General features: G+C 56.4%; 1 protein-coding gene and 1 pseudogene across 1 annotated transcript; both read left to right on the top strand.

The window, feature by feature from the left end:
* Window positions 1–850: 850 nt before the first annotated feature.
* Window positions 851–12,182, top strand: LOC134523497 (RING finger protein 222-like; annotated as a pseudogene).
* A 3,279-nt stretch (window positions 12,183–15,461) lies between these two features.
* Window positions 15,462–22,057, top strand: LOC134523478 (tektin-3-like; the record flags this gene model as incomplete). Its single annotated transcript, XM_063352433.1, has 7 exons — window positions 15,462–16,040; window positions 16,599–16,682; window positions 17,335–17,405; window positions 17,687–17,830; window positions 18,669–18,891; window positions 20,109–20,263; window positions 21,856–22,057. Coding segments are annotated over exons 1-7 (1,458 nt in total), but the record flags the coding sequence as incomplete, so codon positions are not given.
* Window positions 22,058–27,472: the final 5,415 nt, after the last annotated feature.

Raw genomic sequence — 27,472 nt, 5'->3', positions numbered from 1 at the left:
GGGCTCCGCCGGGAAGGGGAAGGGGAAGGGGAAGGGGAAGGGGAAGGGGAAGGGGAAGGGGAAGGGGAAGGGAAGGGCTCTCCCGATGGGGAGAAGGGCCAGAGAGACCCTCCGGGGGGTCCACAGGGGAGAGGGAGGGGGGAGCGCACCCCCGTCCCCCCGCTGCGAGGGTCCTCTAGGGAGAGCGGTCGGGGCAGCCCCTCCCTGCTTCTCCGCGGGGAGATGGGCTGCGGAAAGACCCCCCCCACCCGTCCCGCTCCCGGGGGAGAAGGGCAATGAGAGCCCCTGCTGGGGGGGCCGGAGGGAGATGGGCCGAGGAGACCCCCCCTGCAGAAGAGAGGAAGGAGCAGCTGTCGGGGGAGATGGTCCGAGATAGACGCTCCCCCCACTCCCACCCTATGCAGGGGTCCCCAGGGGAGATGGGCTGGGGAAAGCCCCCCCACACACACGCCGGGGCGGGAGAGGGGCAAAGAAAGCCCCTGTTGGGGGTGTCGAGGGGAGATGGGTCGAGAAGAACACCCCCCCCAAGCCGGGGGGAGATGGGCCTAGATAGGTGGCTCCCCCTCCTTCCCGCAGCCGTCCTCTGCAGGGGGTCGCCAGGGGAGATGGGCCAGGGAAAGCCCCCCCTGGGGAGAGGGGCCGGCAGAATGACCCCCGGTGGTCCCCATGGGTAGGTGGGCAGGGGACCCTCCATCCCGGCGGAGGGGGGCCGGGGTAGCCCCTCGGCTGAGATGCGCCGAGATAGACACACACACACACACCCCCGCGCCGGGGTTGCCGAGGAGCACGCTGCCCTCGGGGAGAGGGATGGGAGCCCCCCCTTCGGAGGAGAGGGGCTGAGGGAGCCCCTCGGTGAGCGGGCTTGGGGGGAGCTTGGGGGATCCCCGGGGGCATCCGGGCCGCCAAGATGCTGCTTTTGCTGCTGGGGATCATCGTGCTCCACGTCACCGTGCTGGTGCTCCTCTTCGTCTCCACCATCGTCAGCGTAAGTACGGACTTTTCCTGCGGCACCGGGGTACCAGCGAGGCAGGGAGCGGCCGGCGGGGGGGTTAGGGCATGGCAAAACCAGAAGGTGGTGTTTTTATTTTTGGTTTATTTTCCAGCCTGGCTTTTAGCAGGAATTGTTACTTGCCGACTGCTGGTCTTCCTAACGTTGGGATTTTGGAGAATTTTGCACAGAAAGCTCTTTTCCGTATTTGTGCTGTCAGGTGTCACTGGGGGGGTGGGTCAGTCAGGTGTAATGGGGGGGGTCGCTTGGTTGTGTGCGGCAGCGGGTGCTCAGGACATCCCCATCAGTCCAGAGGAGAGGGCTGTTGAAGGCCATCTCCTCATCGTCCCCATGTCACATCATAGAGCACCCAAAAGACCCTCGGTGGGGGTGACGCCACACTCCCCTTTCATAAAGGAGCTCCACCTGCTAACGGGCTTCAGGCCACAGGACCAGTACAGCCAGTCTGAGCAAAACCCCTTGAAACGGGACTGGTTTGGGCACTGGCTCCTCAGCACCAGCAGTTTTGCTCTCCAGCTCTGCTCCTCTGGGGCTGTGCGTTGGGCACAGCCTCTCGCTCCCCACCCGCATGGGCTCCTCCTGGCGATGTTCAAGGCTTAAGCTGTGCAAGCAGTGGGAAGATGGAGGGTTGGATGCTGCACAGAGGGTTGCCAGCACCGTTCTCGGTCCAGAGCCCAGTTAACACGTCATCTACTTAGGAAGAGGTTTGCCTTGGTTTTAAGGCAGCAGTTTTGTAGAGCTGGTGAGTTCCAGGCTTGCTTCACCAGGTTCTTCTTTCCCTTAATTTTTTTTTTCTTATTTTGTTTTTTTTTGGGTGGTCATAGTACTAGAAGACGTTAAAAAAAAAAATAAATCTTGCAAGTCGTTAGAAATCACGTGGAACCATTCAAATAGCCCGGCCCGGCGCTGGGCGAGGACGGCAGAGGGGAGGGAAGCGCGCGTCCCGTGCGGGACTTGGTCCGTGTTTAAAGAGAATAAAGAGCTTCTGTGTTTTTTCTGCCGTTGGGGTGAAAGCGGCTAAAAGCAACTATCAGTATTTCCTTTCCAAACCCCTTTTCTGTGGAAAAGCATGTGCCTGGGAGCCCCCGGCCGGTACGCCCTGGGGCTGCTGGGTGCCGAAGCCCTGGCGGGGGGCACACGGCTGCCTGCCCCCTCCTGCCAGGGCGCTGCTCACGGGGCTGCGTCTCTTTGCAGCAATGGCTGGTGAACGGCGGGCACACGGCGCACCTCTGGCAGAACTGCACCTCCGGTAGCGTCTTCCACTGCCTGACCTCCTCCACGAGCGGTGAGTGCTCCCCCCCCGCAAATCGCTGCCCCTCGCTTTTATTCTCCTCCCCAGCCTTAGGAAATCAAGGGGGATTTGCCTGTGTGGGTCACTTGCGATTCCCTCTTGCTTTTCACTGCACACCCCCCCTCCGCCCCCGAAATTATTCCCTCCCTCCCCATCCCCTCCCCTCCTCTGCTCTGTCCCCAGATGGAGGGACAGGGACCCACCGCATTCCCGGTGTCCTGGTGGGGAGATTGCGCCCCGCCCCCAGCTTTACCAGTCCCTGAAACTGGGCTGGGGCTTCGCGTGGGTCCCAGCCCCGATGCCCATTGCTCTGCCCCCCAGCTGTGGGGCAGCTCCTGGCAGCACCGTGGCAGGGTGTTCAGCGCGCCCAGCCGCAGCGGAGGTGACCGGCTCGAGTGCTTTTCGGTAGCCTCCTGTTATTAGCCCCTTTCGATGACACTGGGATGTATAAACGCGAGGCAGTCCTTGGAGCAGGGCTCGCTGGGCGCCCATCGCCCTGCTGGGAGTGGAGGGGCCGTTTTCATCACGCCTCCCTCTTGCCTTTGTTAAAGTGGTTTAAAGATGCCACGGTGCCCTGAGGACACCCCGTCTCCAGGGGACACCCTGTCCCCTATCCAGAAAGTTGCCCTGCTTTCTGCCGCTGCGACAGGCTGAGTTTTGGGGCGCTCTCCTCGCTCCGTGGTTCGCTGCCGAGCCCCATGGGGTGGGACGTGCTGAGCCCTCAGGCCCTGCCTCATCCCGCCGCTGACGCGGCACCTGCACATCTAGAGTGGCCGAGCGGCCACCTCTGGCCTGGGCTGGGTGGAGGCTGCTGTGGCGCTGGGTGACGTCACCCAGCGAGCTGTGTGCTGAGGTCAGCAGGGGAGGGGTGCTTGCTGAGAGGCCGTGACGCAGTTTGCAGGGCACCTAGCGGTACCAGTGTCATGAGACCTGTGCTCAAGGAGTCAGGCAAGCCCGTGCCTCAGTTTCCCCACAAGGCAGGGCTAATGCCGGTGGTGCCGCGTCCAGCGTTTGTTTTCAGTTAGCCTGGGTTTTGCTTTCCCCTGGAGACGGATTCTCCCAGTGAAACCAGTTGTGAATCATACCGATGTCACACTACGCCGGAAACACGCTCCTGGCGTAGGAGCAAACCGATGCCACGTGGTCTTGGCAAGTTGCAGGGAAGAGCACTGTGTGCTTTCAAAGGGTCTTGCGGTGATGGGAGACTGTCAGGGGTTTGTGGAGATTCATGTCGCCCTAGTCCCCAGCCTGGTGGGAGTAAAACTCTTGTGGGTCCCCGACGTGGGGAGATGGGTGCTCTGGGAGGGTCCTTGGCTCTAAAGCCTCCTCAAATCTTTTGCTTTTCAAATCTCCACCGCTTTTTTTTTTTTTTTTTTTTTTCCTGGGTGTTTGCAGGGTGCCGTGTGTTGGGGAGTTTTTAAGTGTTGAGAGGGGCTTGTCCAAAACGTGGTTGGGGTGGTTTCCTCCACGTCTGACTGCCCTGCTGGGGGTTGCCAGTCTATATTGCCCCGTTCCCAGGAGCTGCTCGAAGAGGGGCTTCCCTCTGGATCCTTTCAGTGGTGAATTTTTGTCATTGAAGGGACTATAGTCGGAAAGGCCCTGCTAAAAACGCCGTCAAGCGGCTGAGTTTGGTTCATGAGGTGCCCCAGTGGGCAGCTCTTTGGGTAGAGGTGCATCGTGCTCGAGCCTTAAAGAGCTCTCTGCCAGCTCTTATTGATGTGAAGGCTCTGCTCTGGCATCAGGAAAAGGAGGTTTTGCTTGGGCAAAAGCTTCTGCCCCATCCACCCTGCGGCCGGGCTGGGGGAGCAACGCCGCTGAGGACCAGTCTTCATCTGGTGGGACCCTGGATGCAGGAGCCAGAGCTCACCGGTGCTGTAGGAACACAGAATCAAAAGATATTTCCTGGGCTTTTAAAGCAAGGCTTTTAAAATCTGTCGGTAAAAATGGAATAAAAATAGCCCGCAGTATCCTTTCCGGTGGGTCCCTGTGCCCTCCCTCCCTGCTGCCCGTCTCCGAGCCCCTCCGCTGCCGGGGGAGCCGCGGTCGGCCACGATTCGGAGCGATAAGAGGGACACGGAACAAGGATGCTGTGGCAGGACCAACTCCGGGGCTCGCCCTCATCCCCTGCCCGCTCCTTGTTAATGCTCCTCAGACTCTCTTTGCAAGGAACGTGCTTATTTTCAAAAATACGAAAGATCCTATACCAAATAACCACAAACCGTTCTCATTTAAGTCTCTCTCAAAACACAGGCTGTGCATGCCGCACGGCGTTGTAGAAAGCGGTAAGGATTTGTTTCTCTGTGCCTGTGCCAAGGACGGTACTCAACGGTTAATCGCCGAGTGCCAAGGTCTGCTCTGGGCTAAGAGCAAGAAATCCTCGGTCGGGAATTTTTGGCAGAACTTGGTCTTTACAGCCACCCTGAAACGCTGATTGTCTTGGTTATTGCCAGGCTGCTCGTGGGCTGCAGGGGTGACCTCTTAGGCACCCTGGATCTGCTTGTGCCCATTTTCCTGGGGGTCCTTAACGATGGACATGGAGGGCCAAGGAGATGTGGGAAACTGCTGTGACACCAGCCACAGCCCCGATGCCGGCTCGGGAGCGTCTGTGTGCTGGACCCATCATCCTCCCAGGATGCAGAAGGGGACAGCCGGGCACCACCTGCCCTGTCCCTCATGGGACACCGTGGGTTGGGGGTTGTCAGGACCCTTGTGTGTTTTCCAGCTGACCCCATCTGGAAGGGAGGACTGGGGTTATCCTTCCTATATTTTGACTACGGGGACTGCAGAGCCCACAGGATGGTGGGACAGGGACAGTAGCCCTCCTGCCTTGTGCCAGCATGTCTGGGCAGATGCATTTTTTCCCAAGCATCCTCCTATCACTAACCCACTTGTGTTTCTGGTTGATGATCCACCAGCTGACCCTGGCTGGTGGAGCAGCTCTGCCTGCAAACTCTCTGCTCACAGCACCATGCTGACTGCATGGTCATAAGACCCTGGAAAAATCATGAAATGAACCAAAATCCAGTATTTAGTGCTCCTTTTATGGAGCCTTTCCTTTCCGGGCCGCTCCAGCGTGTGTGGTGTTGCAGGGCTAGAAGCTGACCTCTACTTGTTCCCATTAAAGGCAGCAACCCCTCTGCAGTCTCGGCCCTCCGGGAGACAGGGCTTGGAGGAAAAAGCCAAACTGCAACACAACCTGGCAGCCAAAACCACAGGGAACATCCCATTTTGGTAAAAGCCCCCCAATCCCTAACCCCGGCAGCCTTTTCTCCTGACGTTGCAGGGATTCTGTGCATTGTCCCCCAGAATAAGGCTCGAGGGAGCTGCCTGGTAAAAAGGCAGCCAGAGGGGATGGCGTAAAAGAGTCCGTCAATACCCGCTGCTGCAGGGGACGCGGGTGGTAAAACACCCCTGGAGTGGCATGGCTCATGGCACAGCAGGGACGGGTCACAGTGACCGCGGAGGGTCTACAGCAGGTTTGTGTGCTTCCCCCGAGGGGCTGGTGTGGGCACCGGGGAAGGGGGGACAAGCCATTTTGCCCCCACATCCAGGGGGTTTGTGCAGCCCTGGCCTTGCTCATCATCTGAGACGCTTGCCTTGGGCTGCCCCCGGGCTCACTGAGCTGACGCTGTGTTGGTGGAGGGGGGAAAGAAGCTGAAGGAGCCCCTGGAGAGTGCAGTTGCCCTCCCAGGTATGGGAAAACCCCATGCACCGTGGGGCTGTGTGGCTCGGCCTGGACTGGACGAGACAAATCGCCAAGTTTTGCTGTCAGAATAAGGCTCCAAGGGCTCACACCAGGCTCGGGGTCATTCCTGGGAGGGTTTGTTGGAGGCAGAGGCAGGTGGGTGCTGTGATGCCCAGGTACTGTGCAGGTGCCTTCGCAAAAGCGCAGCATCCGGTGGGAAAACAGGCATTGGAGAGGGGTTTGGGGATGTACCCCGTTGTTCCTTGGTGTTTGATAAGCATTCGTCATGTCAAATGACTGGATGTAAATTTCTGATCATCAGGAGGATAAGCAGATCCCATCCGTCCTGGTGGGGAAGAGGCAGCATCCCAGCTGGTGGGGACCACCAGCTCCAGACCTTGGCACCCCTGGAGAGGCAGGCCCAGGGCTTTTTTTTACGGTGCACCCGGGTCTTTTTTTTTTTTTTTTTTTTTTTTTTTTTAGGGTGGCCACAGCAGATCCGAGAGTACCAGCTGCTGGGCATGGCAAAAAGCGCTGAGGAGAAAGCTGTCGGAAGAGCTTCTGCTAGGTGTTTTGGGCTGTCTTGGCTAAATCAGCAGCTTGATGGTGGGTCTGCATCCTGCCAGGTGCCTGACAGGCAGGATGGAGACATGCAGAAGGAAAAGACACTTATTTTCCCACTCTGAATTCAAGTAAAGCAAGTATGGGAAAAGATGGACCCCCTTAAAGGGCTTGGGTGCCTCCAAACTCATCCATCTTTTCCATCTATGTGAGTTTATTTTGACAGCACGGGAATGGATACAGCTAAGACAGGGGCCAGGACCCTTGGACCCTCCACCCCTTGGATTTACTTTTTCCCCTCTTCCCTTCACCTGGTTCCCAGCAGTGCCAACTATTCACCATGTTTGAGCCGGGGCTGGGAAGTGGTGGGAGGAGAACGGGCTGAGCAGAAACTTGGAGAAAGCCTCAGATTTGCAGGTTGAGCCATCACTAAGGAAAAACCTGGGGGAGTTCGGGAGGACTGGCCGTGTCGTGGGAGGGATGGGGCAGGTGTCCCCAGGTGAGGGACGCTTCAGCCAGCCCATCCTTTCCAGCAGCCACCAGCCATGTGGATGGGTTGTGGCTGCATGGCAAAGCTCCGCGCGTGCATCTTGCCGTCAGGAATAAAGCCATGATTTTTCTCACCGGGATCCTCGCCCTCGTTGAGAGAAGGGATGGAGGACACATCTCTGCTCATTGGAAATGTCCCTGCTTCATCTCTTATGATTTGGAGAAGTGCAGCATGGATTTGTTATGGAAATATGGAGACCTATAGTGAGTATTTGCCTGGCACCAGGCTCACATATAGTTTGATCTTCTGGCTTTAAATGTGCTTTGAAAATAAGCACTTTCACGTAACTATATCTAATATTATTTTCCCTCCTCCCCACCTGGTCGGTGACAGTGGGAAGTTGGGGTGATGCTGTGGAAGACAAGGGCTGTCTGCAGCATCCTCTTGTCCTTGCAAAAGGCTGCAGAGCTCTGCCCAAAAGCCATCGCAGTGTTAGTGAAGGGACCCCCGGTCACCCCCGCCTGTAGGGAGGGCTGTGTCCTCTTCTGGGTCAGAATGTCCCTTGTTCCCTGGAAGCCACCAACCCCAGAGCAGAGAAGGTCCCAGCTGTGGTCCCTGGAGAGAAGCTGAGCCTGATGCTGCCTTCTTGCTTGGATAAAAGGATCCTGGAGACCTTGACCCTGCACTGGGTTTGAGGGGGCTGAAACACTGGCCGTGAGCTGCATTGCTTAAAGCCGGAGAAAAACATACAGGCAGCGTATAGGGACTTGCTTTGCTCCTGAAACTGGTTTCTTCTCCCTCAGGCACCAGCAGACTCAATCCCGTCCTTCAGGAAAGATGCTGCTGCATGTGGAAGTGGGGCAAAGGCAGCGAGAAAAGCCATGCCCAGGAAAGAACGAAAGTGCTCACAGAGCCAGGGCTGTGATATGCCAAAATCCCTTTGATTTTGGCGTGGTCAAAGTGGCAAAGGGAGGCAGACTCGTTTTTCCAGTGCCTATGTATAGAGCCGTGAGCTCATAGTTTCCGACGGCGGGGAGCATTCAAAGTATGGGAAACAGGAATTTCCACCCCGCCTTGGTGCTGGCAGAGAGCAAACTGAAGCTGGGGAGATGCTCGGCTGCCCCAAATCTGCTCTCGCTGGCCCAGATCACTCATTCAGCAATGGAGATGTCGGTGGGTGCAACCCTGGCACCTCCAGCAGCTTCAAGGAGGGCCCAGGGAGGGGGATGGGGATGCCTACCCCAGGGGTGACTGTGCAACCTCAGCCCCGGCACGATCTGTCTGGAGAGGTTTCAGCCTCAATTTCTGGACCATCCCAAGAAAACTGGGATAACGAGTGGAGTGGTTTGGTCCCTGATCTTAAGCGGGGGGTGTGGAAGGTGTTGACATGCTCCGGGTCTCCTTGCAGCGAGGGACAGGGCTTCACGGCTTGAGACATCACCCCCGGGGCATGTCTCCCACCATGGGTGCTCTCTTTTGGCAGCTGCCCCAGTGCACGGGACGGCTCGGCGGGGCTGCACCTCCCCTGCTCCTTCCAGAAACCAGCCCCATGTTGTAACTGCTGCAAGCGCTGCACCCACGAGCGACTGATACTGCTGCCCACGCCTGCAGCCCTGCCGCGACAGCCAGCCGCACGAAACCACCCCTCCTGCCCATAGAGGACCTCCATGGCCCATCTCACTGGGGTTTGGGTGCCAGAGGTGCATCTCCTCTTCTGCCTGCCCCACGGATCCTGCAGAGCCCTGGGCATCTTCTTGGGGCTGGAGGACCACAGGGCTGGGAATGCTTGTGCGGAGCATCTCTCTGCCCCAAGGCAAGGCTCCCCGCTATGTCAGGGTTCTACGGAAGGCTCTCCATGATGGAGACTCCAGGCCCTCCAGGCCATTGGGGCCCCTTGATGGTTCAAATCCAGGTCCCGTGGCTGCACTGCCACAGCCAGAGCTGGGGAAGGCGTGCAGGCAGGGCGCCTTGGGGTCACTGTGCCTGCTCTGGGAATCTCATCCTCACATCCCTGTGGAGCCGCTCAGCAAGCCTGAGTGTGGGCTGGCAGCCCCGTGGCCACTGGCCGGGCTGAGGGGTGGCAGGGGTGGCTGGAAAGAGTCGAGACTGTGGGAGGAGTGACCCACCCCGTGGCAGTTTTTTCAAGGCTTTGCAGGGGAGACACCTCTCAGCTTCTCGCCTGGGGGTCGAGGGAGGGATGGGCAGCACCCTGGGACACATGTAAGGCCACAGGGAACCTTCTTTACGTGTGTTTCCAGCCGGCACCTGGCCAAACAGTGACTCATGAGCCACCTGCGGCTGCTGAGATGGCCAAGCTCGGGGCTTCTGCCTGCCCTGAGCCCACAGGGCTCCTGCCGCTGCCTGGACTGCAGTTCCCAAAGATGCTGGAAACCCCCTCCAGGGCAGGTTCAAGGCAGCAGTGGCCCTCGAGCCTGCTGGAGTGTGTTTGCTGGGCTGTGTGCTGCCACACCGGTGCTTGGGTGAGCGTCTGACGGTGTAGGGCGGGGAGCGCAGGGCTGAAGTGCGGAGTGTTTGGGGGATGAGGAGGGGAGGGGGCGTAGGGATGAAGATGTGGCCAGGGCGAGGAACAGGGAGCTGTGGCGGCTGGAGGCAAGAATTGTTTGGCAGGAGCCCAGCCCTGGTGCAGGGTGCTGCCGGTCACCCTGCTCTGCAGCAACAGAGGGATTCTGGGCTCCCGACATCCCCTTTAGCGACTGTTTCATTGGGGTTTGAGCTCAGGGATGAGCCCGACTACAGGTGCCCATCACATGAGGGAAAGCAGGCAGGACCGTGCTGCCTGTCCCTGCCCTCCGACGCCTGACACTGGCTCCTCGCCCCCTCCCTGGCCAACCAGGCAAATATCAGGCCTTTAAAACGGGGAACGAGTTCCTCCACATTCAATCCCCGGGAGCTGGCCCTGTCCCTGCTCCAGCTTCTGCGCAACGCGCCCGCATGACACGCGCAGCCAACACCTCTGTGTTATATAGGTGTCCCAGTCCTCTCCCCAGCTGATGCTCGGTGCTGGGGCACGGCCAGCCCCGCTTCTGGGGACAGCAGTGGAGTGCATGGAGGGGCTCCTGCCCTGGTGCCCTGCAGCAGGTAAGGGGGCTTTGGGGGCACAGAGGAGCTGGTGCACAGGGTCAGGGTCTCCTTCTGCAGCACTTTGGGGACCAGGTCCCTGATCCCTCTTAAAGCAGAGCAGGAGCCTGCATCTTTCTTCTCTTTGATTGGGAGGGGATGGTTTGTTGTGTTCTTGTGACCGTCCTGGCGCAGGGGATGGCTCCCAAGGAAGAGGAGGTCAGCCAAGGAGGGGATGGCAAAACCTCCAGAGGCAACTGTGAGGATGCCCATGGGCACAGTCATGCGTGAGAAAAGGGGTGCAGGTTGGGTCGGGTCTGACAATGCTGCAAGGTCTGGAAAAACCTGCAGGTTTTATGAAGCTCCAGTTTTAAGAGAAAGGAGCTGAGCTGAGCATCCCTCCTCCCCTCTCCCCTCTCTCCTCTCCCCTTTCCCCTCTCCTCTCTTCCCTCGCCCTTCACCCATCTCCCGCTCCCTTCTCCCTTTTCCCCTCTCCTCTCTCCCTTCTTCCCGCTCCCCTCTCCCTTCCTTGAGCCACCGCATGAATGCTCCCTGCCCTGGGAGACGCACGGCAGAGCTTCAGACCCAGCCCAGACGCGGGTCTGGGGATGCCAGCGGCCCCGCGCTCCCCCTGGCGCCCCAGGCTGGGGCAGGGGCCAGGCGGGATGGCTGGGCTCTGCCCTCCCTGCTCTGACTAAGAGGAGACGCCGGGCTCCGGGGCTTGCTGACCACACCATGCTCCAGCATGAGGAGCACAGCTTGGAGATGGCTGTGGCCTGGCCAGCAGCCTGGGACATCCTCCAGCAGCCTGGAAGGAGCCTGGCGTGGGTGCTCTCTGCCTGCCCCGGGTCCAGCACGCCCCCTCTCCATCCCCGGGGGGTCCTGTGCTCCCACCTGTCCCACTGCCCTGGCCTCCCCCTGCTCCCGCTGGCCCCTCTGTGTCCCCTGGGATGGGAGCATCTCCCTTTCCATGGCAGGTTTCTTTGTGGGATGGGAGTTCCCACCTCCCGTGCACCTGGAGCTGGCAGCAGTGCACGGAGGCACTCGTGACACAAGCTGAACCTGCTTTATCTGTACCACGTGCTGAGCAGGTCCATCCAGGGGCTCGTGCATGTGATTTTGCAGCCGGGGATTGTTGCCCGCGCTGGCTCTGGAGTTGGGGTCCTCCCGTCTTGCCCCAAGGGCCACACTGAGAGGCGTAATGCTCCTGAAAATGCCCTGTCTTGTTGAGAGGATGCCTAGTAGCTGTCAACTGCATCTGTTAGGGGCAAGAGGGCAAAAGCAAGAGAGCAGGGAGGAGGAGGAGAGATGAAGAGATGGATCATGCTTATCATTTCAACCTTATTAACCCATCGTGCCTCTTCCTCGTAGCTGGGGAGCGCCTGTGTCCGACAGAGCAGGGATGTCTGAGGCCTCGTCCAGCAAGGAGGGACCCCCGGCCGAGTGCCCCATGTGCTACGAGAAGTTCCACCCGCTGGAGGCCATGCACCGCCAGCTCAGCTGCGGGCACACCTTCTGCCACGACTGCCTGGTGAAGTGCTTGCTCTCCGCCAAGCTTGACGGCCAGGTCCAGAGCAGCATCATCTGCCCCATCTGCCGCTACGTGACTTTCCTCAGCAAGAAGAAGGCTCTATGGCCGCCCAAGGCAGGCACCAACCTCCGGGCCCTGGAGATGCCTCTGTCACCTTCCTCCTTGTCCCATCTGACCAAATTGGAGGCCAGCAACACCTTGGTGGTGCCCAGCCATTTTGTGATGCTGGTGCAGAGCTTCGACCGGTGCTGCAGCACGGGGAACAGCCCCATGGACTCGCAGGGGGTCCCAGGAGAGCTGGCGCGGGAAGCCCACATCTTTGTCATCAGTGACCATGGGATGCCACTGGTGGATATGGACTGCAGCTCCCTGGGGAGGAGAAGCAGAACGGAATCATGAAGCTCGGTGTCATCCAGCTCAGCCCTGGGGGTGAAATGCTGCCAGTCGCCCATCGCCCTCGCCGTCCTGCTCATCTTGACGGTGGCCATGCTGGCGGCTGTGCTCCCTCGGCTGCTGCTGGTGAAGAGGGACTCGTAGCAGGGATGGGATCAGCTCAGATGCTGGAGGTGTCACTGATGCTGGGACAGAGCTAGGGCTGGGACCTCTCTCAAAAGATCCCATGAGACAGTCCAGAAGCAGCTCCAGGTGAAGCTCCCTCTCATCTGGCCAGGGACTGAATGGACTTTCAGACCTTTCTGCAGATCTCCGGGTGCTCACAGTGTCGTCGCTGGCATTTTCTGCCTCTTTTGGTTAAAATGTGGCTGGTCAAACCCTGCTAGTGGGTTCCCCTAGTGTCTTAGCAGGGAGCATGGCTTCTCCTCCCGCACCCTGTTGAGGAGAAATAACTGGACTCCAGACGATCCAATGTGAATCAACAGAAGCCGTTTATTAAGCACCGATCATCATCTTTTATACCCTGTGTTGCAGCCGTACACGCGACTCGCTTATTTCTGATCAGCGAGTTACACTGTCCACACGCTGTGCATGCAGTTCGTTCACACATCAGATTGGTTACAAGAATTCGCATAGTAAATTGCTTAGTCATTAGCACAACATGTTTTCTACCTTCTCAGTTCCCGTTTTTCCCATGTACTAATGCCATCTTCTACCGCCTGTTTTGCTCTTAATCTAATCCCTCACAGTAGGGAGGCTGGCTCACATGGCCATTTTCTCTCAGATACATTCCTACAATACCCCCTTTTTCTTCTTGAGCCAGCCAGACCTTATGCATGGCATTTTCTATCATGTCAGTCACTTTGCGGAGAACACACGAGGCTGCCATAATCAATAATAATATAACCAACAATAGCATGAGCCCTTGCTTTAGTAAATCTGATAACCATCCCGTTATACCCCATGAGCTTAACCAATCATCAAAACCGTTTTTGACCACTTTTAATTTGGACATGTTATCCTTCAGCTCCCGTAACTGCTTATGAATGGATGATGAGTGGTCGGAAAGGTTCATACAACACATACCTTCAAAACCTTCACATCCATGACCCTGAGCTAACAGCAAAAAATCAATAGCCGCTCGATTTTGCAACGTAGCATGCCGAATGCTATCAACATCAGTAAGCAAGCTAGATTTGGGTTGCCCATTGACGGTGCTGGGGGTTGTCCAGGCAAGGGATCAAGTTGCCCAGCAGAGGCACTAGGATGCACGCAGTCTGCACTGACTTGCCCAGGGGTGGCACTGGGTTGCCCACTGAGGGCCGTGAGTTCATAGGATCATAGAACGTCTCAAGACGAGAGAGACCCATGAGGATCATCGAGTCCATCTCCCTGCTCCTTGCAGGACTACCTAAAACCAAATGATATGACTAAGCCGCTCAACAGTTGCCCAACAGCTGCAGCTGGTTGCCCAGGGGCTGCAAAACCTGCCCATGGAGGGCAGTAGGTTGTCCAGGGCAGGATCTAGGATGCCATGTGAGGGTATTTTCTTGCCCAGGGCTGGCCCCGGCTTGCCCATCCACAGCAATGCGTTGCCCAGCGGCTGCATCGGGTTGCCAGAGCGGCTGCAGGGAGTTGCCCGCGTAGAACCCGGTTACTGAGCACCCTGCGCCAGCGGCAACGCTGCCCTGGTTCTGTGACACAGAGGGCACTGGGGATGCTGCAGTGTCTGGCAGTGCTGCCACCCAACCTGACAGCACAGCACTGAGTAGCAGCCCCCCCCGCACACCCCCAAGCCTCTGCAGGGTGAGTATGTCCCTGAACTGGGAGGGAAAAAAACGGGTCATTCTCCTAATCCCCCTCCATATCTCTTCTGTCCTCTAAATGTACCCGGATGAGGTGGTCGGGGGCTCCTGTCGTGTGTCCGTGTTCAGGGATGGCACAAAGTGGGTTTTTCCCTCCCTTTCCTAAACGTGTGTCTGTCAGTGTCTGAAAGGGCAGAGTTTATTTGTGGGGGTGGGAGCCAGGGAAGCTGCCTCCCACCCTCCCAAGGCCGTTTCTCAGGTATAAAGCGGCACGGAGCTAGGGAAAGCGCCGTCATTTATCCCTAGCCGGGACAAAAGGGCTGAAGGGAGCGGTTTGTGGGAACCGGCACACACGGTGGTTTCTGTTGGACCTGAGCGCAGACATTTCGTCCTCGGTTCTGCCAAACTGCCTCGGAGGGTCGTGTTTGCGAAAGCTTCTTTTTCTGCTAAATTTGAGGGTGTGAGTTTCCCGCTGCCTGTCCCACAGCCACTCCCATCAGGGATCTTGCTGTAGCACACCCGTGTCCTCATCTTCCCCTGGGGCTCCGAGCCAGGCTGGGAGCAGTGGGGACGGGACGGTGTTAGGGGAAGGACACGTCAGGCTGGCTACAACAGCCGTATTGAGGGACTTATTCCTGCCCCTGGGTGACACTCGTAACCTCACAAGAGCTTCGTACCGAGCACCACGTACCCCTCCGGAGTGTTTGTCCTCAGATGAGGTGTGTTTGGTGGCCCCCTGCCTTATCTTGCTGATAACCATCGATTGACAGCCTCAAGCTGGAGAGGACAATATGCAATTCTTGGTAGCAAAATCTTCATGTGTGGCCATTCCTCCTAGGGCTACTGCAAGGCTGGTGTTTCCAAACCACTCTGAAAAGACTGTGGGCCATCTCCTTCCCACGCACACTGATCTTACACCAGGTGAGCCATCGACACCTTTCCTCCTTTGCAAGGCAAGAGGCGGCCCCTCTTTTGAGGCTGAAATAGGGGTGTGGGGGGCTCAAATTTGGATATAGTCCTGCAAAGCTCAGCTCACCTGCAGGCTCCTCACTCCAGCATTTAAGGCAAGGGAAGATAGAGGGGGTGAGGATGGAGTCCCTCACCCACCCACAAACGGCGCTGGGCCGGTAGCAGATGTGTGTCCAAAAGGGACGCAGCTCTCGGGGCTGGGAATGGAACTTTTACAGAGAAAATGACCTCTGGAGTATCAGAAGATCAGCAGATACGCCAGCCAAAAGAAACAAAGGAACAGCAGAGAAGGAGCAACTCCAGTTTGACTGGATTGACAGATTTAAGGAAAAGGAAGGCACGGTATCTGTCATTCTCCTTACGGCCGTGATTTGTTTTTCTCCGCATTCCAAGACCTGATGCTAGATACTAACAACAAAGTCAAATGCTTTTATATACAAATGTTTGGGATGCTGTCAGGAGGGATTTGTTTTCAAGGGGTTTAGGCCTGTGAGGGCGCTGTGAGGGCGCTCTGTGCGTCGCTGTTTGTGTTTGCAGTTGCGGGTGTTGCTGTAAGAAGTAAGGCAAGTGCAGGAGGTTGCTGAGGTTGTCCTCTCTCTCCTCCTCTGTGCAGGACACGGACGGGACACACGAATAGCAGCGGTCGAGCATGGAGTCTGTCGGCTCTCCCTTACCAGCAAAGTTCGCCCATCCCAGAGCCATACCCACCAGGTTTCTCCCTGCCATCCACACCACGGCGTCAAGCTATAAGAACCGATTTCCTTACCGCCCCTTGCCTCAGAGCTACAGCCTCCCCTGGATGCCCAGCACCTACTACAAAACGGCTGCCAGCAAACCAACTTTGGCTGCCTTTTCCAAAAGTTCCCAGGGGATAACCGCCGGCGAGAAGCTTCCATCTGTTTCCACCAGAACGACCGTCTTCACCCAGTACACCCCTGAAGACTGGTACAAGTCCAACGTGACCAATTACAGGGAGTCGGAGACCTCCCAGAAGAACGCGGAGCGCCTGAGAGCCGATACCTCCCGCATCATTGACCACAAATACCAGCAGACCAAGAAAACGCAAGCAGAAAGCACCAAAAACCTGGGAGTGCGCGCCAATGACATCGCGTTTTGGAAATCGGAGCTCTGCCACGAGCTAGATGAGGTGATCGGGGAGACCAACGCGCTCACAGAGGTGAAGACCAGGCTGGAGAGAGCCTTGGCCGAGGCGGAGGCCCCTCTCCGGGTAAGCACCTGTCCTGGCGCGCTGCAAGCTGTAGCCTACTGCTGAAACATCTGCAGCCCTTCAAACGTCTCATTAAGTTTCACTGCAGCTCCAGAACGTCTAGAAAGTTTTTATTAAGAGGCCATTAGTTAAGTTAGTAGTAACCAAACCCCCCTTGCCATCTGCTGGATCCCCTATCAGCACAGGCTGAGCACGTCAGAGCTGCGTTTGCTTAACTCAATATTTTTACACGCGGTACATCCAAAATCCCGGTTTGGGAGACAAAAGCCCGTGTCTTACCACGAGGCTCTGGCGAGGTGGGCGTCAAGGCTGACACAGGTCCCCCGTTTCAGCTGTGGCTGCACCAGGGACACGTCTGCTCCCTCATGATGGTTTAATGCTGATGTTGCAGCTCGCCTGCTCCTTGTCAGCTAAACCAGCTGCCCCGGGCCACTTTTTTCCCCCTCTTGTCATCTCCGTGCCCACCTAGAATTTCTTTTCTCACATTTCTGGAGATGGGGACGGTCCCCATAGAGAGCCCTCCCCCTGCAGCCAGCGGTGATGGCGTGTCCCCAACAGGTCGCTCAGGAGTGCTTACTTCACCGGGAGAAGAGGATGGGCATCGACCTGGTCCACGACAACGTGGAGGAACAGCTCTTAACAGTAAGTTGGGCAACTCAGATCATGCGTTGAAGGTATTTTTACTGTATTTCAAAGTTATGGGATTTGGAGCACTGATCACCTGCCTCCAGCAGCCGGAGCTTCACAAAGGCAATGGGTTTGTGCTGAAGTCAAGTGAGCTGAGAGCAACACACTTCCTCCGGTGGAGCTGAATGTGTCTCAGAAATTCAGCCTGGGCATTTACACCGAAGTCAAGTCCATCTCCTCTTGTCCCGTACGGATGGGATTCCTCCTGGGGAGGAAAACATTTTGGGAGCAAAAAGGGCAGGTGCTGATCTGGGGACGGAGGTGTGTAGTGGTCCAGGGAACCGCTCTGCCTGTCCACACCAGGATGTGTCCCTGTCCGTGCAGTGGGACTAACCACCGCTTGACACTGAGGTCAAGGTGAAAAAATCCTTATTGACCCACCCTGAAAGGGAACGCAAAGGCCGTGGCTGCAGCCACAGCACCCTTCTGTCCCCTCCAGGGCGCTGGGCGCAGGCTCAGCTGCGAGTTTTCCTGCCTGTTTGCTTTGGGCAGGAAGACAAGCAGGCAAGTTCTTGCTGTGTGCAGGGTTGGAGAGGTCCAAGGGGAGGAGTGTGACCAGGACGAGTGAGTATGGACACTGATGGGGTCCTCTTTTGCCTTTGCCCAGGAGGTCGATGTCATCAGGTCGTGCCAGGAGAAGATGCAGCAGTTCCTGGACAAGGCCAAAGCCCAGATCACGTAAGGAGGAGCTCCTTCTCTCATGTCGTAGGGCTGATGTGCATTTGTGGTCACAGCAGAAGCCCAGCAGAACCCCAGCAGATGTGAACCCCCAGAAGAAGCCCATCTCTCCCCACACCCCGCAGGCGTAAAGCCCATGGAGGCTCCATGGCATGCAGGCGGTGATGCTCGTGGGAGGACAGAGCTGCGCGGGGGGCTGGGAGCTGCTGTGGGGAGTGGAACAGGGAGGAAGCCATTCCACCCGTACGTCCCCACCGATGGCTGCTGTTTGCATGTTGAAGGTCCAACCGGGTGGCCCAGCAGAATCTGGAGAAGGATCTGGCCAACAAGCAGGTGGCCCACCGGATCGACGACAGGTGCCACCACCTGATGAACACCTCCCAGGGCATCAGTTACTACCGAGGGGTGGAGCAGGTCGATGCCACGTGAGTGCACGCTGTCGGTCCCCAGCAGCAAGCTGTCCCCGGGATACGCGGTGCCTCTCCCTGGCAGGGAGCTGCTTGTCCCCAACCCAGATCCATCCCGCCTGGAGACACCTCCCTCAGAGCGGTCATTTCTCTCCGCTCCCCGGAAAGGGAGCACAACCCTCTGCTGACAGTTGGATGCCAAACATCCAGAGGGTGAAAGCCAGTCCCACCTCATTAAACATTCTACCAGGGGTTGAGAGATCAGCCTGCCAATTAATTCAGCGGAGCACCTCTGCTGAAACAGCTCACTAAGTTTATGCATATTTTCAAAGATGTGTCTTAGTTGTTGTTAGGCGATGTTTATACTTTGCAAGGACTCTTTTCAGCTTCCCATAGAAGTGAGGAGGAGCATAGGCAGAACAAGGGAAAGGCCAACGGAAGATTCCGTACCATAGATGCCATGCTCAGGATATAAATGGGGGTTGGTGCGGGGTGGGAATATGCGGTCGGGGCTCGGGAAGGTGCCAGTTCACTGGGTGGTGAGAGTGACTTCTCTCATTATTATTATTATTATTATTGTTCGTTTCTGTTATTGTTCTATTAAACTGTCCTTATGTCCACCCACGAGTTTTTCCCTTTCCCTTTCCCCTCCTTTTCTCCCTCTTCTCCCTTCTGGGGGGAAGGGGGAGAACTGCACCAGCGCATGCGTGGTCCTGGCTGCTGGCTGGGGTTAAACTATGACATACAGTCCAATTAAAAGTGTAGATTTAAGCTATAGTGAATCCACGCTGCTCCCTGGCAGGGTCCATGCCTGCCCACATCCAGCTTACCGGGGGCCTCTCCTTTTCCCCGCCAGGATCTCGGTGCCGCAGTCCTGGGCCAAGTTCACCAACGACAACATCCTCCGCTCCCAGAGCGAGCGGGCGGCCTCCGCCAAGCTGCGGGACGACATCGAGAACCTGCTGGCGGTGACGGACAGCCAGATGTGGCGGCAGTTCAACGCCGTGAACGTCGCATTCACCAACCGCATCGCCGAGACGGCCGATGCCAAGAGAAAGATTCAGACCCACCTGGCCAAGGTAGCCTGAACCCCTCCCTTTTGGTGTGACACTGTCACTTCCCGGTGACACCTCCAAAGCGCGACCCTCCACGCAGACCTGGCCCCAGCAGAGGAACGGTCACCACAAGAAGCTGGTTATAGCATCATTTAGAATCATAGAGCCATAGGATGTGTTGGGTGTGAAGGGACCTCTCAAGGCCACCTAGTCCAACCCCCTGCAGTCAGCAGGGACATCTTCAACTGGATCAGGTTGCTCAGAGCCTCATGCAGCCTGGCCTTGATTGTCTCCAGGGATGGGGCCTCCCCCACCTCTCCGGGCAACCTGGGCCAGTGTCTCACCACCCTCAGTGCAAAGAACTTCTGCCTAATGTCTCATCTAAACCCGCCCTGCTCTAGTTGAAACCATTGCCCCTCGTCCTGTCGCTACATGCCCTTGCAAACAGCCCCTGCCCAGCTTTCTTGGGGACTTTCTTCTTGGAGCAGGATGAGTTGGCAGTGTAATTTCATCCCAAGGGATACTGCCCGTTGCTCATCCCAGCTGACAGCCTGCTAGCACAGGGATTTCCAGCAGAAAATGCCAGCGCTACTTGCATCAGCGCTAGTTACTTCAGAGGCGCTGGCTGCCCTGCAGAAGGGCTTTACTGGGACTCTGCTGGGGTGTCTGCTGTGGGGTTTGCAGCTTTGCTGCTCCTCCAAGGACGTGTTTTCGGTCTCAGCACTCTGTGGTTGCTGCACAGGTATCGGTGTGTTTGCTCCGCCAAGCAGATGAAGTGGAGATCAGCCATGGGCAGCAGGCTCGCACCACTGGCTCTCATGGAAAGCTGCCTGAAAAGTGCTCGGCACAGATTAACCGAGCAGAAACTGGGCTTGCAGCATCGCAGGCTGGTGCCACATCCTTCAGCGAGCATCCACCAAAAACCTGCCCTCTGTTAGTTGCTAGTGATGGACGATCAGTTCCTGCAAGCAGTAATTTTGGGGAGCGGGTAATTCAGTAGATCCATCACTGCTCCAAAACCTCCTCTGATGGGACAGCAAGAGCAAAGAGAGGCTTTTCCCCGCAGAGAAATGGCTGCTGGATCTGTGCCTCCATCTATGGCAGAGCGAGAGCAGTCTGAGCCCGGGGTCTGCTAATTGAACTTGGTTTTGTTCTGCAGATGGATGGCAGAAAAGGGAAATCCCGTTGCCGCTGGAGAATATATTTTTTAAATTTATGCATGTGTTTCTTTCTTACTCCAGACAGTGCAGGAAATATTCCAGACGGAGAGGAATATAGAAGCCATCCAAAAGGCCATTAGGGACCAGGGGCCTCCATTAAAGGTGGCTCAGACCCGGCTGGACCAGCGCACTCGGAGGCCAAACATGGAGCTGTGCCGGGACACTGCCCAGCTGCGGTAAGGCAGGAGCGCGGGGCCAGCGGGGACCTCGAGGGCTCACGGGTGGTAGCACTCGGGAGCATCACTGGATGACAAAATTAACCATGGGGGGTTGGTTCTTTTTCCTAAAGAGTCCTTCCAGAAGTGCACCGACATAATCAAAAGCAATGAGCGGGTATCCCAGCCTTTGGGTGCTGGGAGAGCTCTGCGCCCACAACGGAGGCTGTACCCCATGGCCGGGGGCGGCCTGATGCCACCCCATGAGGGGCTGGATTTTTCCTACTTGCGTCAACCCCGTCTTCTCTCCTGCCTGCTTCCCGGCGGCTGGATGGGCTCAGGTTTGAAGGACAAGCCCTTTACTCTCCAACAGGCACATGCTGAGAGCTCTTAGGTCCTTCCTTTTGGGTAACCGCAAGGGTGCAGCTGCTGTGCAAGGTGCTGTGTCCAGTGCTGGGCTCCCCGGTTCCAGAAGGACAGGGAACTGCTGGAGAGGGGACAGCAAAGGGCTACCAAGAGGATGAGGGGACTGGAACACCTCTCTTGTGAAGAAAGGCTGAGGGATTTGGGTCTCTTCAGGCTGGAAGAAAGATGCCTGAGGGGGCACCTTCTCAACGCTTATCAATACCGAAAGGGGGGGTGTCAGGAGGATGGGGCCAGGCTCTTTTCACTGGTGCCCGGGGACAGGACAAGGGGTAACGGGCACAAACTTGAGCAAAGGGAGTTCCACCTAAACAAGAGGAGGAACTTCTTTGCTGTGAGGGTGGCAGAGCCCTGGCACAGGCTGCCCCGAGAGGTGGTGGAGTCTCCGTCTCTGGAGACATCCCAAACCCGCCTGGAGGCGTTCCTGTGCCACCTGCTGTGGGTGACCCTGCTCTGGCAGGGGGTTGGACTGGGTGATCTCCAGAGGTCCCTGCCAAGCCCCGCCAGCCTGGGATTCTGTGCACCACACGGAGAAGCAGTGAGGGCTGTCCTCACCTCCCCTGGGGACACTGGAAATCCTGTCAAGGACAGAGGGAGCTCTTTGGCATTGCACCCCGAGGGGCTGGGGAGGATCAGGCACCCTGAACTTCACACCTCCTCCTGGCAGCCCGCTGGGTGAGGCTCCCTGGGAAGCCTTTTCAAAGCAATTTAAACCCAGCCCCAGAGCCGGTTTAGCATCTCTCACGCCATCCTTTGTTCCATCCTCCACTTGTTTCACCTTCGCTTTTAGCCTCTCCCAGCTGTCCTCTTTCGCTGCGTGTGCACCCGTGGGTGTGGGGAGGACCCTTGCCCGGGGAAATCCAGGAGGGGGAGCCAAGAAACCCACAAAACCAAACAGGAACGGGAAACCACAGCTGCTCGTCCCTCTGCTTGGTGGCACCACCTGCTCTGGCAGACGCGGCTGCGCGTTGCCGAAGCCTTCGAGCAGACGTTCACCGTGCCTCCTCGCCGAGACCCCGAGGAGCTCTGCCCTCAGCTTCCCCATGGATCTGACACAAACAGGGGGGGTCCGAGTGAGTCTGAGCGCACTGAAGGGGGAAAACCCATGCCCCAGGGGCCCATCAGCAGCGCCATGCTAGAAACCACCCGCGTGACTGGACTTCTAATGAGGGCTCCTTGCTGTTTTCCAGCCTTGTCAACGAGGTCCGTGACATCCATGAGACGGTGCAGACTCTTCAGCAGCAGCTGAGAGACAGCCAGGACACCTTGCAAATGCTGGTTCGTGCCAAGGCTGTCCTGCAGCATGACCTGGCCGTCAAAGCCAACTCCCTGTTCATCGACCAGGAGAAGTGCATGGCGATGCGCAAGACCTTTCCCAGCACCGCGCGGCTGCTGGGTCCCATCTAGGCTGGGCTCAGCCCACCCCACAGCATCCCTTACCGGAGTTATCAGTTTTGTCAATATGCTTTAAATAGTACATGATTAACTTTCCACTTCCTGATGGAAGCCTGGCTAGAAATTAAATTATCACTTTGCATGTCACATGGTCTAGCAGGAGTATTTTTTTTTTCCCTTTGGTTTTTCTCTTTCCACTGCTCTTTCACGGTGTGCCAGAAAGTAACTGAAAATATCCTGGATGCAACTAAGAGCAAATCCACCCACGGGGATTCATTCCTACCCATTCGGTCTGTGATTTTAGGAGAAAAAGTGTCGTGTCCTCCTCCTTTGGAGTCTGATGTGGAAAAAGCACAGGGTGAAGCCATGTCTCAAATCACCTCCTGTCCTCCATGGGCCTTAGCGTGGCTTTTAGGAGGATCTGCCCCATGACCTTCCCAGGCACAGAGGTGATGCCGACAGGTCGGTACCCTCCTTTAAACCCTTTTTACAAATGGGTGCAATGTTTCCCTTTTTCCAGTCCCCGGGGACTTCACCTGATGCCATGACTTTTCAAATACCACCTTCTTCCAGGAACACCCCTTGATTCCTTTGGGGTATTGCACTGGTGTTTCCCTCCTGGCTCCTGTGACCTCAGGAGCCCCCGGCTCATCTCTCCAAGACTTCAAGTGTGAGGAGCGTCACCAGCGCGTCTCAGAGCAACAGGCCCTCGCTGGCACCCCGTCCCTCCAACCTTGGCATCTCATCCCACAGGGACAGCCCAATATTGTCCCCCTCTCCCTTCAAGCCTTGTTTAAAGCTCTGTCAATGAGCCCCGCTACCTCCTGAGCAAAGACCCTCTTCCCCCTTGGAGGTGGGTGGGGAGACACTGGCCCAGGTTGCCCAGAGAGGTGGGGGAGGCCCCATCCCTGGAGACATTCAAGGCCAGGCTGCATGAGGCTCTGAGCAACCTGATCCAGTTGAAGATGTCCCTGCTGACTGCAGGGGGGTTGGACTAGATGGCCTTTAGAGGTCCCTTCCAACCCAACGCATTCTATGAGTCTTGGATTCTATGAGAGGTGAACCCCATCTGACACCAGCAAGCCTGGTGCCGTGTATGCCATCCCATTACCATAAAACCCAAAATGGTGTTGATGACACCAGCCACGGAGCCACGTATTAATAGGCTGGTCCCACCTGTTCCTTCCAATGTCATTGCCTGCAACTGGGAGGAGAGGAAAAAATAACCTGCCCCCCAGATTCCCTCACCAACCGTCCCAAGGCCCTGAAGTCTCCTTTGATGGGTTATCAAGCATTGGAACAGGCTGCCAGGGAAGTGTTTGAGTCACCACCCCTGGAGGTACTTAAAAGATGGGTAGATGGGATGCTGAGGGACATGGTTTAGTGATGGTTTTGGCAGCGTTAGGTTGATGGTTGGACTTGATGATCTTAAAGGTCCCTTCCAACCCAGATCATTCTATGATCCTATGATCGAGACCCCTTGGATTACGCGTGTGGCTTCATTGCCACCCACACGGGAGAACAGGAATGGGTAGTAATCCAAGGGCCATACCTCTTCTTGTTGCCTAAGAAACGAAGAAGGAGAGAATGTCCTGGAGGAGTCTGATATGAATTTGGGTGAAATCAAAGCTTGCCACAAAACATGTTAACAGGATATTGCATAACTAAGGCATATTATCCGGCTTGAGGGAGAGAGAATTCCCAAAACAGTATCAGCGGTTCAGAAAAAAAAAACCCAAACTCATTGCTTTTATGAAAAAAAAAAAGAAAAAAGGGAGAAAACTTTGGCAAAATGGTAAGGAAAATTTGGGCAGTGTAGGATCATAGGAATGGCTGTGCTGGCTCAGAGCAAAGTGCAGCGAGCCCCACATTCAGCCTCTGACAGAGCCAACAGCAGATGCTTGGATAAAAGCACCAAAAGAAGGCAAGCACCCTGTGATACTTTCCCAGTCTACTTTCCCAGCTTCCAGCAATTAGCATCTCAAGGACTTCCTGAGCTGCCAGGGCTGTCCTTGAATTTAATATCCCCCCGTGGATTTGTTTCACATGAGCTTGTTCCAGTTGTTCCTCGAGCCCGTGCAGACTTGCAGCATCCGCCGTGTCCCTCAGCCGGCAGCTGCAGGGGACGGAGCATCGTCACCCTCGGAGCATCGGCGGCCGCTCTCGGGACCCTGGAGGAGACCGAAAAAGGTCTCCAGACCTGGCACTGCTGAAGCCAAAAGTCTAAAACTCAAGAGCTTGAGCAAAAAGCTGGTTTAGATCGGTATCCTCGGTAGGTTCAACAAAGGAGCTGGCAGGGGCTTGGCTGTCAACACGCAGGAGACGAGCACAAATCCCAGTTTCTGGAAGTATCTGAGTGTGTCCTGACACAGAGTCACGTCCCAGCTGGGAACCTCGGTTGGTTTTTGTTTTTTTGGCTTTTGGAATCAGTGGGTAAATTTTGGTTTCCTTGAAGCCAGTGGGATTTTCTCCAGGGATTTCAGCCTGACTCTATCAATGATGACAACTGGCTTGGAGGTGAAAGGGAAAAAGTTGGATGAAGTCGGGTCTTGGGGCATGAATGCAGACGGGACTCCAACATTTTATGAATTCTTCTTGGTTTGGTGGAAAACAAATGTCAGGAAAAGTAAGTAAATGTCTCCAAGATGTATTAGGGCTCTTGTTTTAGAAGTTTGCTGAACTTGAATGTCTCCCCTTCTGTCTTTTTTTTTTCTCCTTGAAATGGCTTTTCAGATCGCCATTCCACCAGTTTGACCAGAAAAGGTAAAAAAACCCACTCTCCCTCAGTGCAATTTGATCCAAACAGCATTTCATGCTGCAGCCAAGGCCCGTGCCCCACGCAGCCCTGCCGTGGGGCAGCCGTGGGGCTTGGTAACCCACAGCAGCATCCTTCCCGGGGCACGGCACCCGCCTCCCCCCCGGCACCTCCCGGAGCCGGGGAAAGGGGGAGATCCTGGCACCCTCCGCGCTCGCTGCCAGCTGGGGACGTGCTCTCGGGGTGGAGAGCCTTCCCCCAGGCCTTCGGCTGGAAAGACTTATTTAGAGAGTTATTTCTCTCTGTATTTTTATAGAATTATTATCGTGGTTTGGGCCGGTGAGATGAACGATAGATGCTCTCCCCCACCCCCAAGGAGAGGAGGGAGAGAAAGAAAGAGAATTAGGAGTTTAGAAGGGACTAAACTACTTTAATGAAATATTAATAAAATAAAAAAAAAGTAAAATGAAATATATACCATATATATAAACTGTATCAAGCTCCGAGGATGAGATCACGTCACCAGCAGGCACTGGGAAAGTCACAGACTGGACTCAGCGACGGATGGGAACTGCGTTGTTTGGGGGAGCACTATCGGTTCTCCGTACAATGCGAGTCAAACCGTATATTGCTCTCCTCATTTCCCTAGCAGCACAGATGTTTGAAACCAGGATCTTTTTTTTTTATTTTTATTTTCCCCGTTTCCAGATTTCTGCCCTTTTGCCCTTTGCATTTCAAGTCCTCTGTTGCCAATGGTCTCAGGGTAAGGAACTGGAAGCGAGTCCCTAAAATTGTGATGACAGAGCAAAATCTGGGGGTTAAAGAAGTTAATCCACAAGAATCGTAGGACCATAGAATGGTTCGGGTTGGAAGGGACCTTGAAGCCCATCCAGTGCCACCCCCTGCCCTGGGCAGGGACACCTCCCACCAGCCCAGGTTGCTCCAAGCTCCGTCCAGCCTGGCCTTGAACCCCTCCAGGGATGGGGCACCCGAGAAGACACACGGAGAAAAAGTTGTCCTTTGGTGTCGTTTGAAAATGCTTGTTTTCAGAGCGGTTTCATTCGCCTGCCCTGGGGAAGGGGGTGGTGTACGTGTACGCTGGACCGATGGCGGCCGAGCCCATGATGTGCTGGTTCAGGTGATGCCGCAGACACGGTTAAACGAGGCTTCGACCCTTTTCAGCAAAGCCCTCAAAGTCCGTCACTGCCTTGTCAGATTAGATCCGAGCCCCTTGAATTGCTATAAAACCCACTTTCCCTCCTAAATTCTCATTATTTTATTCTAGAAATTCAAGCTGAAGCATTGCAAGAATTTTAAGGGATCCCGTGGAAGAGATTCAAAGTGAGAAATCCACTTTTTCTGGTTTTTACCCCGTGTTTATAAAACCCGTTGATCTTCCAGTATTCCCAGCGCAGCCTGTGGCAAATCTTGTTTGTACACAAAAGATTTTTCAAATTTCTTGTGGCGCCTGCCTGTATTTAGGCGGTGACCACTGCTAGCCACGCTCGGACGGAGCTGGGGAAGCCGGGCAGCCGTCGAGCCCCTCGATGGGAAGCAGGGTGCAATTCCCTGGCTTGTGCCGGGAAGGCGATGCCGTCTGATGCCCAGGGTTCTGCTGTGAACACCCCCCTTTCTCACCTCCTTCTGGCCCAGAGGCGCCATCCGGCACCTCCAGATTTGCCTCCCGTGTTTTCAGATGAACTCCCGGGAGCATCCTGGTCCCCCGGCACCAGAGCTGCCGTGATGGCACGTACTCAGCAGATGGTTTTCCAAAGCCCTGCTCCGTTTGGATGATGCACCTTTCCAAGAAGAGGAGCGTCTGAGGAGCACGGGATTGATGTGCTCTTCTCTCTGGGCTTCCTCCTCCGTTTCTAATCCGCAACTCTCCGCCAAGACAGGCTTCATTACCCGCAGGCTACTCTTTGCCCTGATTGGAGTTTCAGGTGTTTCTCCGGCGCCTAAAAAGCTGCTTTTGGCAGCGTTTTCAGAGCTGGAACCAAAGTGGGTTTGCTCTCCCACGTTCACGGAGGAGCTCGGGTGCGTACGTGCCCCCCCACACCCCCCGGCTGCCTGTCACTGCTGTGCATCTCCCTGCTCTGCTTCTGGGGAAGCGGGTCAGATAATTTATCCAGAGAAACACAGCCGCCGAGAGCTCAGCCCTACAAACCCGACTCAGAAGATGGTCTCTAACGGCAGGTTGGGTGGCAGTCCTTGGGGACAAGACCCTTCTCGCCCTGTGTTTGCGCAGCCCCAAGCGCGGCGGCTCCTTCTGCTCTGAAAGCAGCAGACAGCTCAACCCGCAGAGCCCGAAATAGCCTCGTTAGCGAGGAATGGACTGATGTTGGTCCAGATGTTTTAGTCCTCTGGGGCTTGCAGTCACGGATGGCACTGGCTGCCGGCGATGCCTGCGATGGCAGGCAGCAGTGTCACAGGGGGCAGGGGGGGTGGCACAGAAATGGGTGGGGTATTTTTCAGAGGGAAGGGCAAATTGCCTCCTTCGAAACCAGGCTGGGCAAACCTGCACAAGGCAGAGCCGGCGCTGCTAGAGCAGAGTTTGGCTCGGCAGCATCGCGGCGGGGCGTGCAGGCATGTACGGAACCAGGGGCTCGAGCACGGTGGGAGTCCGGGGGGGGGCTCATTTCAGCCGCTGGCCCATC

Source organism: Chroicocephalus ridibundus, chromosome 14, assembly GCF_963924245.1.
Source record: "Chroicocephalus ridibundus chromosome 14, bChrRid1.1, whole genome shotgun sequence".
Classification (NCBI taxonomy): domain Eukaryota; kingdom Metazoa; phylum Chordata; class Aves; order Charadriiformes; family Laridae; genus Chroicocephalus; species Chroicocephalus ridibundus.
This window is presented reverse-complemented; position numbering and strand designations above follow the sequence as displayed.